This window comes from Zosterops lateralis, assembly GCF_965231275.1.
Source record: "Zosterops lateralis genome assembly, chromosome: 24".
Taxonomy (NCBI): Eukaryota; Metazoa; Chordata; class Aves; order Passeriformes; family Zosteropidae; genus Zosterops; species Zosterops lateralis.
The window spans coordinates 1,672,080-1,687,203 of NC_139784.1; the positions used below are offsets into that span (position 1 = coordinate 1,672,080).

At 50.7% G+C, this 15,124-nt stretch overlaps 1 protein-coding gene across 2 annotated transcripts in view; it reads left to right on the forward strand.

Annotated features, from left to right (window-relative positions):
* NSF (N-ethylmaleimide sensitive factor, vesicle fusing ATPase) overlaps window positions 1-14,414 on the forward strand; it is a 74,254-nt gene extending 59,840 nt beyond the window's left edge. The window contains exons 18-21 of one of the 2 annotated variants that reach the window (XM_083877726.1): window positions 4,423-4,557; window positions 5,328-5,441; window positions 12,312-12,367; window positions 12,741-14,414. In XM_083877726.1, coding sequence (XP_083733852.1) covers window positions 4,423-4,557; window positions 5,328-5,441; window positions 12,312-12,367; window positions 12,741-12,756 — 321 coding nt within the window. In that variant the 3' untranslated portion in view covers window positions 12,757-14,414. The remainder of the gene's footprint in view (window positions 1-4,422; window positions 4,558-5,327; window positions 5,442-12,311; window positions 12,368-12,740) is intronic. The other variant, XM_083877725.1, reaches the window with a different exon arrangement.
* Window positions 14,415-15,124: the final 710 nt, after the last annotated feature.

A 15,124-nucleotide genomic window follows, 5' to 3' on the forward strand; every position in this document is an offset into this window, starting at 1 on the left:
TTGAGGAGCTCAAGGGACTCCTGTCCTATCAGTGCTGGGGGTCACTGTGGCTGCTTTCTAGGGGTCAGGTTTAATGGCAGGGAGCTGAAGGCATGGCTTCTTCTGAGGAAAGCAGGGAAAAAATCAGGATTTTTTGGGTGGAGCTGTTAAAAATTAGAAGCACTTTTGCAGAGTAGCCATCTGTTCTGTGGAGCTCCCAACCACGTCAGTGGTTCAGGGACCTGGGAATAGATTTTAACAGAGATATCTAAAAATTGCTGATGGATCTGCCCTCTGGGGCACCATCCTTGTGCTTTTCAACCTTGTTAAGCCTTTCCATTCTTAGCACTGTGCTTGCCTGAGTCCAGCTGAGCTGCTGGTGAGAGCAAACACCCTTTAGTTCAGTTTATCTGATGTTTGATAATTCCTTCTTGTGCTCCCTGGTTTCTGTAATGACAGGCAGCAGTCTGTCCCTCATCTCCTCTACAGCACTTATGATTTTATAAACCTCTCTGTTTTGACCAAGGATCTATTTAGGGAAGTTATTCTCTATTTCTGACCATCCCTGGTGCTTTCTCTGACTTCTCCAACTAAACAGAATCAAAGAAACATGGAATGGTTTGGGTTGGAAGGGACCTTAAAGCCCATCCAGTGCCACCCCTGCCATGGGCAGGGACACCTTCCACTATCCCAGGCTGCTCCAAGCCCTGTCCAGCCTGGCCTTGGACACTCCCAGGGATCCAGGGGCAGCCACAGCTGCTCTGGGCACCCTGTGCCAGGGCCTGCCCACCCTCACAGGGAGGAATTCCATCCCAATATCCCGCCTAACCCTGCCCTGGGCAGTGGGAAGCCATTCCCTCTTGTCCCAAGTCCCTCCCCAGCTCTCCTGGAGCCCCTTTAGGCACTGGAAGGGGCTCTAAGGTGTCGCCAGACCCTTCCCTTCTCCAGGTGAACACCCCCAGCTCAGAAATGATGGATTTAAAGTTATATTTGAAACGGGAAGGACCTCCTGGGTTCCCGTGGCAGAGTGATGATCCTGTTTTGCTCTTTTCCCATTTAAAATCTGTCCCAGTGGTCACACACAGGGTAAGATTGAGCTGCTGTTGTCACAGAATTCCCACAGGGACTGATGCCAGTTGTTCTCCTCAGTGGTCACAGGGCTGTAGGGACCTTTCTGTGTGTGCAGACATTGCCCACTGTCCTGATGGGTTTGGGTGCAGCTGACTCAGTGTGGCACTGGCTGGGTTTGCCACCACTGGACTGGTCCTTTAGGGAATGTTTCCTGCATAAGTCCAGAGCATGGGCAGCTTTCCTGGGAGGAGGAATGTGTCACCTGGGCTCCAGGAACTGAAAAGAAAGGCTGAGAGAGAAATCAGTCATGGACACCTGAAGTGCCAGGAGGTAAAACTCCCCTCACTGGTGACATTCCTGTGCTGCCTGTGTCCTTTCCTGATGAAACTCCAAGCTAAATTCCATTTTTATTGTAATCAGGCACAGACTTCATTAATGTATGAGGCAGCATCCCTCAGGCAGCCACTCTGAGGTAGTTATCCCCTTGATTGATGCCTGATCAGTGTGCCAGGCACTGTACACATGCTGGGAGCTATATTTGGGGAACAGACACTGCTTGGGTGCAGCTGAGCAGTTTTTACCCTCTAAAATGCTCATAGTTCATGGGAAACTGTTATTAACACAACCCCTTGCCCAAGCTGTTCAGGAGTTTGAGAGTTCCATACAGTAATAAACAAGTTTTTTAAAGAACCACTTGTGAAGCAGATGGGTCTGGGTGGTGCAGCACTTGCAGGAGGGGTTGTTCTGTGGTTTTGAGGTCTCAGTTCTGGTCAGGAGTCTGTCCTTGCCTTCCTCTATGCCCTGGTACCTCAGCTGTGCCTGCCATGGGTATGGCTGGTTAGGATTCCTTGACTAAGGGAACAGGAATTCTCCTTGCAGGGCTGTGCTGAGTTACAAGGGCTGCTGCATCAGTCACAGGAGTTCCACCATGGGAGGAACAAGAGCTCCCTGAGCACAGGGTGGGGAGGAAATACAGAGCAAATGAAAGCAAAGGCAGTCAGAGCTGAGGTGAAATGTCCCCAGTCAGTTCTGCTGATGATCTCTGAGTGCTCCTGGAGCATTTTGCCAGGGGGATCTCAACAGGCTGAAGGATCTCAACACCTCTGAGCCCTGGCCTTGGGAGCAGATGTCTCTCTTTGTGGGCTCAGGAGCAGGACATAGTTCAGGTGCTCTGGGGGCTCATCTCACACAGCTTCCAGGCCAGTATTTACACCCTGTTTTACCAGCCCTTTCCATAGTGGAAAGCTGCTGGAATTTTGTTTTTGTGCAGGCAAGAAGCTTTTGTGCTGCTGAGCATCACTTAATCCTCTTGGTCTGTGCAGTGCTTTAGCTGGAAATCTCTCGTGGGAGGTGGCCCTGTCCATGGCAGGGTGTGGAACAAGATGGTCTTAGGGTCCTTTCCAACCCAAACCATTCCACAATTTCATGGTTCCATGAAAATGGGCACCTGATGGAGCTTCCTGAGTTCCTGTGGGAGTGAGGATCAGACTCCATTCACTTTCTCTCCACTGAATGTGTTGAGTTTTCAACTTTGCCAGCCAGATCTTCTTGACTGGGCTCAAACTTGTAAAATGCTGTAATATTTTCCTGGCCTTGCTGAACCATTAAAAAGGAAATGAACTGTGCAGTTGAAAAGCTGTGGCCATGCAGGGCGTGATGGGAGCAGCACCTGTGGAAGGGGCAGAAATACCATGGGATGGGTGTTGCTGCTTCCTGAGGACACTGGGCCCTCCCCAGGTGACCTGCAGGCAGTGTTGAACCCTCAGCCCTGAAACATTACATTAACTGCTTCCACTGCAGTTCTAAAGCAGCATTTTCAGTTCAGGAATTGGCTGTTTTTCACCATTTTCACTTTGCCAAAGAGGTGGCTGAGGAGTGCTGTGATGCTTCCTGAGCTGCAGATGGGGATTCACACAGGAAGGGCAGCACAATGTCCCCAGCAGAACCCTGTGTGACACCGGTGACCCAGCTCTGGTGACCCACCGGTGCTCTGGTTCCCCCTCCCAGATGTTCCTTCCTTTTGCTCTCTTGGACCAACCCCAAACTTGGAGTGAGCACTTGAGCTAAGTCCCAGTTCAGGATCTTTCTCAGTGTCCAACACCTGGAGCAGGAGCAGAATCTGTTCAGTGAGTGCAGGGGAGGAACAGACTCTGTGAAGATGCACTGTGCATCAGAGATGTGTTTAAATAGGTTTTCATCCCCTCTCAAGGGAATGTAAAGCAGTTACAGGATTCATTCTGGGAACAGTTTTTAGGGTTTTGTTTTGTTTGTATAAAGATGAAGTTTTGCGTCATGAAGTAGAAATATAGAACTTGCACAGACTCACAGAATATCCTGAGTGGGAAGGGACCCACGGGGATCATCAAATCCAGCTCCTGGCCCTGCACAGGCCCCCCAACAATCCCACCCTGGGCATCCCTGGCAGTGGTGTCCAAACACTCCTGTGGCAGCCTTGGGGCTGGGACCATTCCCTGGGGAGCCTGGGCAGTGCTCAGCACCCTCTGGGTGGACACTGAACATTCACTTCACTGTTGGAGCCTCAGCCAAACTCTTGTACAGCAGAAGAGGGGGGTCCTCGGCCAGGCAGGCCCCTCCCAGCCCATGGACTCCCTGTGTACTGGGACAGAAAAGGGACTGATGATCCTGCCTGACAATCCCAGCAGCCAACATTGATCAGTGTCCAAACCCTGCACAGGGCAATTCAAATAGCAGTGGGAAGGGCTCTGCAAGGTGAACAAACAGCAATGGATCTGCATTTGCAGCTGATGTTTTCCACAACTTGCTCTATTATTCATAAACCCTGTTATTGCCTGGGCTGACTCGGGGTTGCTCTGTGCACTCAGGTTTGGGAATTGGAGGCTGCTGGAGTGGGACTGGCCTGTACAGCTGCAGGAGGAGCTCAGGGACTCAGAGCAGCCTCTGCTCAAAAGCCTGAGCTGGAAATCCACTGGAATTGCCTGTGCAGGAGCAGGGAATTCACTGTACCCACAGATTCCTAAAGACAGGCTGTTCCCCTGAGAAGTCATTTGTAATTCAGCTTTTGGGAGTGGGAGTTTGCTCAGGCTTTTAAATTTAATGAGGATCCAGCTATTTATAATGATGGGTTCAGAAGGAGCTGTGAGTATGGTGGGGCTTTGTGCACCACAATTCTTGGCCCCTGTTGGTGGCATTGCTCCGAGAGCTGATCCTGGTCTCCTGTGGCTGCTGTTGGCAACTTCAATTACTGACAGGTTTAATCCTATTAATTTTGTTTGAAGTGGGTTTTTAAATGGCCATTTCCCATTTATCATTAGTATTTAGCTGCACCTTCCCCAGGCTGGTTCTCTCCAGTTTCTCCTGTCCTGACTGTCTCTTGCTCCCTTGCCTGGACAGGGCCGCAAGCTGCTGATCATTGGCACCACGAGCCGCAAGGACGTCCTGCAGGAGATGGAGATGCTGAATGCCTTCAGCACCACCATCCATGTGCCCAACATTGCCACGGGGGAGCAGCTCATGGAGGCTTTAGAGGTGAGGAGACGTTCCAGGATGACAAAAGACTCAAAATTTGCTGGAAATTTTGCAGCAGCTGTGTCTGGTAACACCATCCCACTTGACACAATGTCATAACATAGCAGTTCTGAGGCTTTTCAGTTTGCCTTTTCATGAATTAAAGTAAGGCAAAATTATAGAACGGTAGGTCTGGGGAAAGGTTTGTGGTCTGGATTGAAACATTCCAAGGGCATAGAAGTGGGTAATGAATATAATTGGGACACTTAAACTGAATGTGCCTGGAGGGTGCTGAGCTCTGGTGAATTGGAACAGCATCAACTGAAGGCGTTTGGTGCTGAGGAATTGTAAGTTCCTTATAAATTCCTGCCTTCAGTGTCTCCTTATTCTTCTTATTCATAGTGAGAGTTGTAGTAAGTACTGAAGGCTGTTAAAGTGAACAGGCAAATCTTTGGTGCCATTGGCAAACTTGTCCCAGTGGTGAAGCCTGGAGGACACAGACACTCCTGTAGCAGGTGTGGAAACTTCCTATGACTTGACCCTGATCTGGAGAAGACCTGGAGTGCAGCATAAAAGCACAGCACTAACTGTTGGAATAAGGGATGCTATAGGAAAAACTATTAGGGAATTAAAGAATTGTTTGTTTTGCCTTGTCTAAGATACGTTGCAACAAATTTTCCTTCTGAGCTAGTAAATGCTTCTGGCTTCCCATTCCCTTTCTCCCAAGGTAGATAGCATTATTCCTACTCTCAGTCTCCTGTTGTTGATTTTTTAAAATGATTTCCCCCCAGCTCCTGGGTAACTTCAAAGACAAGGAGCGCAGCACGATCGCACAGAACGTCAAAGGGAAGCCGGTCTGGATCGGGATCAAGAAGCTGCTGATGCTGATAGAAATGTCCTTACAGGTAGGAATGGTTCTGGGGAGGAAGGGCTGGGGTCCTACAGCAATCCTGGAGCTTCTCTTCTCTGCAGACCCCTGCTGTCAGTGGGAGCCTTTGCATTGGTTTAATTGGGAAAAGAGCTGCAGTGAAGGGAAATTTTCTGAACAAAGAAATCACCATGTCATGGTCCACAGAGATCTTTAAATCCCCCCTGTGCCCATGGGCTGTTCAGAGCTGCCCTTCAGAGCATCTGGCTATGGGAGGGGTTGGATTAACTCACCTTTCATGGAATTTCTTCTCTCCACCCAGCATGTTAAGATTGCAGATAGCAATCACCTCAGGTTTTTTTTTTAAAGAAGATGCCTGTGCAGGTGTATGTGCTCTTTCCCTGAAGAAGATAAATCTGTCAGGCTGTTCAGCTGCTCTTCTCTTTATTTTCCACTTTCAGCACTTTAAAGAAAATAATTGCAGAGGGTAGAACTATGCAGCTCTGAGCCCTCCCCCGCAGCAGCACCCATGCCTGGAGCCAGCAGCAAGCTCATGCTCATGCTGACACGGGCTGAGGGTGCAGCCCTAATCCTCCCCTGACATCCCAGTGCTCCCCCAGCACCCCCCTCTGCTCACATCAAATGGATTTAGTGCAGCTGAGTGAACTGTCCTCAGATCTTCCTCGCAGAGGCAGGGCAGAAGTGAAGAGACTTGTAGTTCAGAGCAGACGAGTCGTGTACCCCTCTGTTCACTCTTCACAATTCTGTTAAAACTTGCTCAGTGCTAAGGATATGCTCTGACTGGATGTCACCTCAGGGAATAAAGTCATTTATCTAGATTACTTTTTCCTCTTCTTCCTTGGCTTTTAATTCCATACCTACAGGCAAGTCAGTAAGTCATTGCTCACATGAATTAAATGTATTTAAGGGGTGCTGCCCTTCAGGGACTGCCGTGCTCGTGTTCCCTGAGCCCTGACAATGGGTCCCTTCTTCTGACACAGGACGTGTTCCTGTGCTGCTTGCTCCTGAAGTGCTGGCTGTTGTCAAAGCTGAAGGGGCAGGTTCTGTAAATCATGGGCCATTCTGAGTTGGGAGATGGGTGGGAATGCTGACCTGTTCCACTCCTGGGGGGCAGTTCTGGGCACCACAGTAACACAGGGATAGAAAGGAATTAGAGAGTGTCCAAAGGAGGGACCTGAAGATGGTGAAGGGTGTAGAGGTGAAGCCACAGGAGGAGCAGCTGAGGTCACTTGTTCAGCTGCAGCAGAGGAGACTGAGGGCAGAGTTCAGTGGGGCTGCAGCTCCTCCCCAGGGGCAGCTCCAATCTCTGCTCCCTGTGACAGGGACAGGGCCCAGGGAATGGCTGGAGCTGTGCCAGGGCAGATTTAGGTTGGGTATCAGGGAAAGGTTCTCCCCCAGAGGGTGCTGGGCACTGCCCAGGCTCCCCAGGGAATGGTCCCAGCCCGAGGCTGCCAGAGCTCCAGGAGTGTTTGGACAGCCCTGCCAGGGATGCCCGGGGTGGGCGGGAATTGTTGGGGGGTCTGTGCAGGGCTAGGAGCTGGGCTGGATAATCCCTGTCCCACTGAGGATGTTCCCTGATTCTGTGACCAGTGACACTGTGGACACAGAGTCCTCACTCTGCCCGAGGCTGTGCAGACAAACTGCTCTTGGGTGTTAATTTTTCTCAGCAGACCATTGTTGTGTAGGTGAGTCCAGGAGCAGCCAGGCTGGGAGGAGACAGGCAGAGCTGGGGCTGTGCCCTTTCTCACACACTGAACATCAAACATGAGCTGCTGCCACTGTCCCCAGAGCCACTGAGGGTGTCCCTTTGCTGCCCATGCAGGGTTGGTGGCAGGGTGGTCCCTGCTCTGGCACTGGCTTCAGGTGGTTGTGTAATAGCAGAGGTAACAGCATATGGCAGCTAAATATGAACCAGCTCTGTTCCAAAAGGTCTGTGGTGTTTCCATGACTCCATCTGCTGAACTGCTATAAATACAGGAGAGCAGTGCAGGCTCTCAGTGAACAGAGCTGGGATCTGAGAGCACTGGAGCCCACAGAGAGCTGGGATCTGCCAGAAAAGCATAATTGCACCAGAGAAGAAGTCCAGCACTGGATCTTGTTTTCACTGAGTTGTACCACAGCTTTTTAGAAGGAGATTTCAGTCTGAAATCACATAAGAATTCCAAGTGATGGATGAAATTTCTCTTAACTCAGCTGATCAGATGCCAGGTGACTGAATTATTTGTAAAAAATGTGCACATAGTATCTTCCTCTGAATCTAATGGTGGGTTTTGTTTTATTAAAGCAGTGACCCCACTCTCAGCTCTCTGCAGCAATTCTTGAGCTGGTCAAATGAACCAGATCCTCAATATCAAAATCCGTTTTTGGGATACCTGAACTGCTCTGGTGCCCTGGGTGAATTGTCACCTTGTTTATGAGCTGTGTAACCCCACATTTTCTGCCAGCCTAATTTTCTCCAAACTCTGTTATTGCTGTTCTTGGTTTTCTTTATTGTGCAGCTGCTTGTGTTTTGCATCACATACTTTGGTCATTTGTGTACACTGAGTATCCTGGAATGATTCTGTTCTTGTTCAAACAAAGCCTTTGATCCCTGGATACACTCAGGATTTTCCAGTGAATCCAGAAGTGTTTGCAGTGGCCTTGGCTGTAGTACAGGGCCACCTCTAGTGCTCTTGGGTCCCACACTGGCTTCATCCTGCCCTGGGTACTGCTGGATACTCTCTCCATGGCTGGGGGCTGGTTCCTCCTGCTTCCTCCCAGCCTGTGTTGTTGCTCTTGGACCTTGCTGGCAGCACTCCCAAAGCCAAGACCTCTCTCCTGAGCCTGGATGAGTCAGGCAATGTTCCAGAAAGCCCCTTCTGGCACCTCCAGGGTTTCCTGATTTGGTAACTTCTGTTTAGCATAAATAAAGCTTAATCAGCATAAATAAAACTTAATCTAAGGTGCTTGTCTTTAACTTTCTTATCTTAACTTTCATGGGAACTTTGAAAGATCACCATTGCCTGCTTTATTTCAAACCAAACACTGTACCTGGACATGCTGAGGCTTTGGGGTTCATGAAAGGCTTTCAGGAGCACTTGGGGCTTGTCACATCTTGGTGGAGGATCTCCCTCTGGACTGGAGATTAACAACCTCCATTCAGTTTCTTTGTTTCCTGAGGGGTCCTTGATGTCCTGGGGATACTGCACTACCCAGGAAAGAACATTAATGTTCTTGTCATCTCTCTGGGCTCTGTCACAGGGTCAGTCCTCACGCTGCTATTCCAGAAAATCTTCCCCCTAGTTGGGCAGCAACAATTTTCTGTTTCCCAGAGCACCAAAGGCTGTGTCCTGGAGTCCTGAACCTGCTTCCTTTCTGCTCCACTGATGCCAGCTTCTGCTCCTTCCAGGGCAGAGCAGCCTCTGGGGTTTGTGCCTGCATTTTTAATAAGCAGTTTGATCAAGTTGGAGTCTTTGTGGCCTTTCAGCTGCCAACTGTAGACTTTTGGACAAGGTGCTGTGTGTGCAGGTCGGTGCAGGTTATGGATACAGTGTCCATGGGCACCCTTGGTGTCCAGGTGGAGAGAGGTGGGAGGCAGCATCTTCCATTTGGGGAGCAGAGCACTGGCCTTGGCAAGTTTGAATTCTGGCTGGTGGTTTTAGAACAGATGTTCTAAGGATGAAAAGAAGATATTTGTCCAACTGTGTCAGGTCATGTTGCATTTTCAGCAGAACTCTCTGGTTGGACCTTTGTTATTTCCTGGTTGTGATGACTTCCCATGGTTTCCTTAGGTTTCACCTCAGGACGTGCTCTGAAAAAACCCTTTCAGAGGAGATCTGTTCAGTGTGGTATTCACAAACACACCCTGTGTCTGAAAAGTCGCTTTCCAGGCAGTTGTCCCCAGCCTGTGCTGGTGTGTGGGGATGTCCCTGCCCAGGTGGAGCAGTTGGCATTTCCCTTCACTGAGCTGCATGAGGGGTGTGTGGGGCTGGATCTGCCTCCAGCTGAGGCTGCCTGAGTAGCAGCAGCCCCAGCAGTGCAGGACTCTGCTCTCCTGAGCCCAGGTCACCTGCAGGCTCAGTCCCTGCCTGGCCCCTGTCCTGTGGGTACTGAGGGGGTTCAGGAATGTTGGCTCCCAGGTGGACACCTGGCACATGGGCACACAGGGACCTCTGGCCCTGGGCCCTTGAGCACAGCTGTCTGACCAGCGTGCAGTCCATTGGGTTTGGTCTGGAAATGACACCTTCTTTGTGGGCCCACCTGTAGCTGGGCTCAGGCTTTATCCAGCACTTGCCATCCCAGAAACATTCAGAAATAAGGAAGGGAAGTGGCTGAGTTGTCATGGGACTGTCAGATAAGCAAGGTCAGAGTGCACCTGAGAGTCTCACCTGTTGGCTATTGGGAAAGGAGGGGGTCAGGCACTGCCCAGGGAATGGGCACAGCCCCAAGGCCACCAGAGCTCTCAGGGATGCACAGGGTGGGATTGTTGGGGTGTCTGTGCATGACCAGGAGTGTGACTGGGTGATCCTTCCCCATGGGGCCCTTCCCACCCAGGGTGTTTTGTGATCAGCCCAACCTCCTGCCTCAGCAGGATCAGCCATGGGGTCAGAGCAGAGCCCTTTGGGTGGGGAAGGCTCAGGACCCTTTGCCAGGTGAGGGTCCCATGCTGGGTCTGGTGCTGTGGATGGAACCTGTGGATGTCCCCAGAGGAAGGGGATGTCCAGGTAATCAGAGTTCAGGGTTCATGTGCTCCTGTGCCAGCTGCCTTCAGCCTTTCTGACAGAACCACAGAGTCACTGAGGTGGGAGGAGCCCTCTCAGTGTTCCCTCAGCTGCCCAGGGCACCCCTGGCCATGCCCCCAGTGCCGCATCCCCCAGAGAAATGGGAGACTGGCACAGTGACAGGAGCTTTTCCTTGTAGCCAGGGATCATCTGGGAGGGGTTGTGGAGAAGGTTTAGGCTGGAGGGCCCCTGCAGGCACCCTGTCTCTGTTCTCCTGTTTGGAGGAACCACAGTTCCTCTCAGTCCCTGGCTATTTCACATTCCAAACACTCTGTTAGGGGAGGTTCACCTTTCTTCTCTCCCTGGACCCTGACTATTGCCAGTGTTCTTTGCTGCTTAAACCCCAAATGAAATGCTCAGCAAGCCTCAGTAAGTTCCTCTAAATCTTCTTATTTCAGTGAATTTATTTTTCTGATCTAAAAGTAGCTCAGCAGTTGGTACTGAGGAACTGGCCTTGCTCTCCTTTCTCACAGCCATGGGAAGTTTTACATTTTTAGGCTTTTCTTAGCACAAAGGAGAAATTCTTGCTGGCTCTTTCTCCCCCGCATTGCTGAGGACACTGTTGTTGGTTTAGGATTTCTTTTCTTCTGAGCTGTTTTTTGAAGGCATTTGTGTTGCCCTCCACTGCAGCAGTCAGAATTTGAAATAGATGGCTTCTTCACATCTGGAATGGGAAGAAATTTTCCTTTAGGGATGCAAAATGATGTGATGTGATGTGATGTGATGTGATGTGATGTGATGTGATGTGATGTGATGTGATGTGATGGAGGAGTTCCAGACCCACATTTGGCCTCACTGGTGGGAGGCAGGGCACAAGCTGACACTTTTCTTCCCCACTCCAAGGATGAGTCCCAGCTTTGTGTTTTAAGCAGAGGTTTGCCTGTGTATTGCCAAGTGGGTGATGGAGTTGGGAATGTCACACCAGGTGACTTCATAGATCCATGTACTGGGTGTTCCCAGAGTGAATCCTCTGTACTGTCACAGTGTGGGGAAGATAGAGGTTGGTGATGGAATTTGCAGAGGGAACACAAGTTGGAGTTTACAGGACACAAAAACGTTTGGAATACAAGACCAAAATTGTGAGAACCAGCAGCCTCTGATTTCCAAATATTTATAGTTCTCACTCACTGTATTTTGGTGCAAATCTAAGGAACATTTCCCTGGAGTCACTCCATGAGAGGATCAGCAATCCTGTGCACCAGCACAGGGGACAGATCCAGCTGGAGCTGGTGTCCTCCAGTGGCAGCTTGAGTGTCTCCTGAGCAGTCTTTCGTGCTGTCCCTGTCCCTGCTGTTCCTGTCCCCACCCTGCTGTCCCTGTCCTGGGGGAGGCAGGCCTGCTCCCTGGGGCTATTCCTGGTTGATGGATGCACAGCACTCGTTGGTGCTGCCTGTTCTGGAGCCTTGTGCTGGCTCAGGTTTGTGCTGCCCCTGCCCCGCCCTGGTGCTGCTACACCTCTGAGGGGAAAGGAGCACTCAGAACATCCTCAGTCCCTTTTCTCCTGTTTAATTTGCTGCCCCAGTTCTGGGAAGGGGTGGATGGAAGCAGACTTGGAGTGGGCCTGGCTGGAATTGGCAGCAGCGTGTGGGTGTGAGGTGCCATGGAAACAGAGCCTGTGTGTGCTCCCATCTCCTGCCCTGGGAGCACACACAGCTTGTGCCAGTCACCTTTTCCTCGTGGGGCAGGGCTGTGCCTGCCTGGCAGCTCCAGAACTCCTGCACAGCCAGGCTGGGCCCTGCTCAGGGCAGTGCTCAGGCAAAGCAATCCCTGCTCCAGCAGCCTTTGTGGCCCCAGTCGTGCTCTCTGTGACAGGAACAGGACCCAGGAAGGGCTGGAGCTGTGCCAGGGCAGGTTTAGGTTGGGTATCAGGGAAAGGTTCTTCCCCCAGAGGGTGCTGGGCACTGCCCAGGCTCCCCAGGGAATGGTCCCAGCCTCGAGGCTGCCAGAGCTCCAGGAGCTCTCAGGGATGCTCAGGGTGGGACTGTTGGGGTGTCTGTGCAGGACCAGGGGTGGGCCTGGCTGATCCTTGTGGGTCCTGTCCAACTGAGGACATTCCATGATTCTGTGCTTTCCTTTTTGGCTGCTTTTCCTTTTGCCTGGCACTAATGGGGATGTGTTTTGTTTAGATGGATCCTGAGTATCGAGTGAAAAAGTTCTTGGCTCTGCTGAGAGAAGAAGGAACGTAAGTACTTTTATTTTAAAGTAGGGTTTAAATTCTTTTTTCTGCTCTGAGGGGAACCTGCAGTGGGGTGTATCTGCTCTCATTGTTGGCTCCTCTGTATTGCCAGAGCTGTACCAGATCAGTTCTTACAGCAGTTGGGGAGGGAGGAGTTTCCTGAAGGTTTGGGAACCTGCATGCCTGAATTCTCTGCTTTTTTGAATTTACCCTTGACTTTTAATGTGTCCATGAGATACTGGGCCAGCATTTACCTTTAACTAAAGTAAATCAAAAGAGATTCTGTTTGAGTTAAAATCCAGCTGTTTATCTAAAATCTGGAATTTTGGTGTCTTGTGTCTCCTGTCTGAGAGAAGGATGTCCTACTCTTTCCCCATAGGTGCCACAGGGAGTAGTTGAGCCCAGTGGGACAGTGGCATCTCCTAGAGAATGACTTTCTAATACATGTAGGGCAGTACCTGTGCTGGGGAAACTCACACCACTATCTATCCTGGCTACATGTGAGTGGGTTCCAGTGTGTGCTTGATGCTTTATACATGTGCATGATGCTTTCCTGATGGATTTGGCTTCTTTTGCAAGAGTCCCTACCCTAGACTGAAGGTGGACCAAGTGCAAGATCAACAGCTGGAAAAGTGACCAACCTGGAGAACAAACACTGGGATCTTTACTCTTCTGTGCTCAACACACTGGACAAAGTGAAATGCTCCCCTGATCCCCAGAGCCCCATGTGGAACCTGCATGTGTAGTGCAATACAGTATCTTTATTCTTTGTCTTTGATATTCTGATGTCATGTGGAAATGTCTCCTAGAACACTGTGCTTCTGTCTCTGTGCAGCCAGGCTGCGTTTTGGGGTGAGCAGGGGGGAATGCCCTGTGAGTTTGGGGCTGACCCTCACTTGTGTCCAGCATTCCTGCAGTAGGGGAGATCCTGGCTTCCAATAAACCTGCCAGTCTGGTGGAGGGATGTTGAAGCACTGCTCTGTGTTATCCTGATCAGGTGAAGGCTTTCCTGTGGTGTCACCCCACCCCTCACTAAACTCTGAGCCAGACCCACTCCCCACAGACAGTGCCCACGAGGGCCCAGCTCCAGGAGTGCCTGGAGCCTGCACCCACTTTATTTATATCCAGGTATTTTAGGGTCTGATGGGACACTGCTGGTGGCACTGGGGACTGGAAGAGGGCAGGGAAGTGTTGATCAGAGTAGAGGAAATTTCCAAATCCAGTATTTAAGGCATCAAATCTTGTTGTTAATTCAACAACAGTTTTAGAGATGCTGGTTCCAGCCTCCAGCTCTTCCTGAGTTCCTGTAGTTGGCAGCTTTGGTATCCTCCAGCCTCATTTTATCTTTTTCCTGCCACGTTACCAAAGGTTGAAATTCCTCCTTAGAGACAGAGAGGAAGCCAAGCTCTGCAGGTGCACGAGATGTGTATTGCCATGTTTTTGCACTGAAACAAAGGAATGTATCCAACCTTGCTCCCTGCTATCCCATAGTCCTGTGGCCTCAGGGATGCTGTCACTGGTGGCCTGAGGCTGCTCCCCCTGGGCTCCACTCCTTCCATAAGGTTCCTGGAACATACCTCAGTGTGGTGGGGCATGAAATCAAAGCCATTTAGCAGATCTTAGTCAGTGTAGCTTCCTCAACGTGAGCAGACCCACTGTAAGGGCTAGCAGTGGTATGCAGAGGGGTGTTCCCGGGGAAGGAGAGTGCCCTACGTCCTTCCAGGCTGAGCTGGAGGTACTGTTGTCCTCAGTGTGCTCACAGCAGTTGGAGTGTTTCAGCCACTCCACTCTGCTCCTCTGGCAGTGCTGTTGTGTTGTGATGCTGTTGTGAGTCCCAGTGGTGGTTCCCTCTCATTTTGTGTATGATCTTGTGAATTTATTTGTTCCTCCCTTCCCTCTGCCAGTCCGAGTGACAGCAGCACACAGTAACTTATATTTCAGAGTAAATGATGTAAACCTTATCGTGTCTGTGTCCAGAACTATATTGATGAATAAATATCTGGTTTAATTGCACATTCAATGGATTCAATAAAAGCACAACTCCTTGTGATGACTTGGGTGCCATCTGTGTCTGGTGTTGGTGTGTGTGAGGAGCAGAGCTGCTCCTGGGCTGCTGCTGCCAGAAGGGTGCTCAGTGTGTGCCTGAGTGTGGATGGATTGAATTGACCCCAGCCTGAATAGTTGGCCTGTCTTACTCTACAGAAGTTAGTGAGAGGACTCTGGTGCAGCCCATTCTGGAGCTATGTGGGCCCTGCAGTGCTGAGGAGGCCCCAGGTGTGTCTGTGTGTGTGGGGTGGGGGTACACCCACCCAGGCAAGGCTGGAAAACCAGGGTGGACTGCTGGATGTCACACCTGACCCATTCCAGCCTCTGTTCCAAGATCTCCATCTGAGATGCTTCCTGCAGGTGGCACAAGGGAAAGGCAGCACCTTCCCACCACCTGTGTGTTCTCCAGGGCTCCTCCTGGCAGAGTGGCTTTAAATGGATAATAAATATACAATATTGCTTTCAATGTAAGGGCCGAATTCTTCACCCCCTTCCTTATTCTGGTTCATCTTGAACTTTCAAAAAATGTGTCCCTGAAATGGAGTTGTTGACCAGAGGCAGATTTTGAAAGTGCTGGGATGGGTTTTGGGGGCACGGTGTGGGCTGGAGGAAGGTTTGGGGCAGACAGGGAGAGCTTCACCCCAGAGCTGTGAAGTCCAGACCCCTCCATGGGTCAGGTTCTCCGGGTAGGTGGGACATGTCAGTGGTGGTGGCACC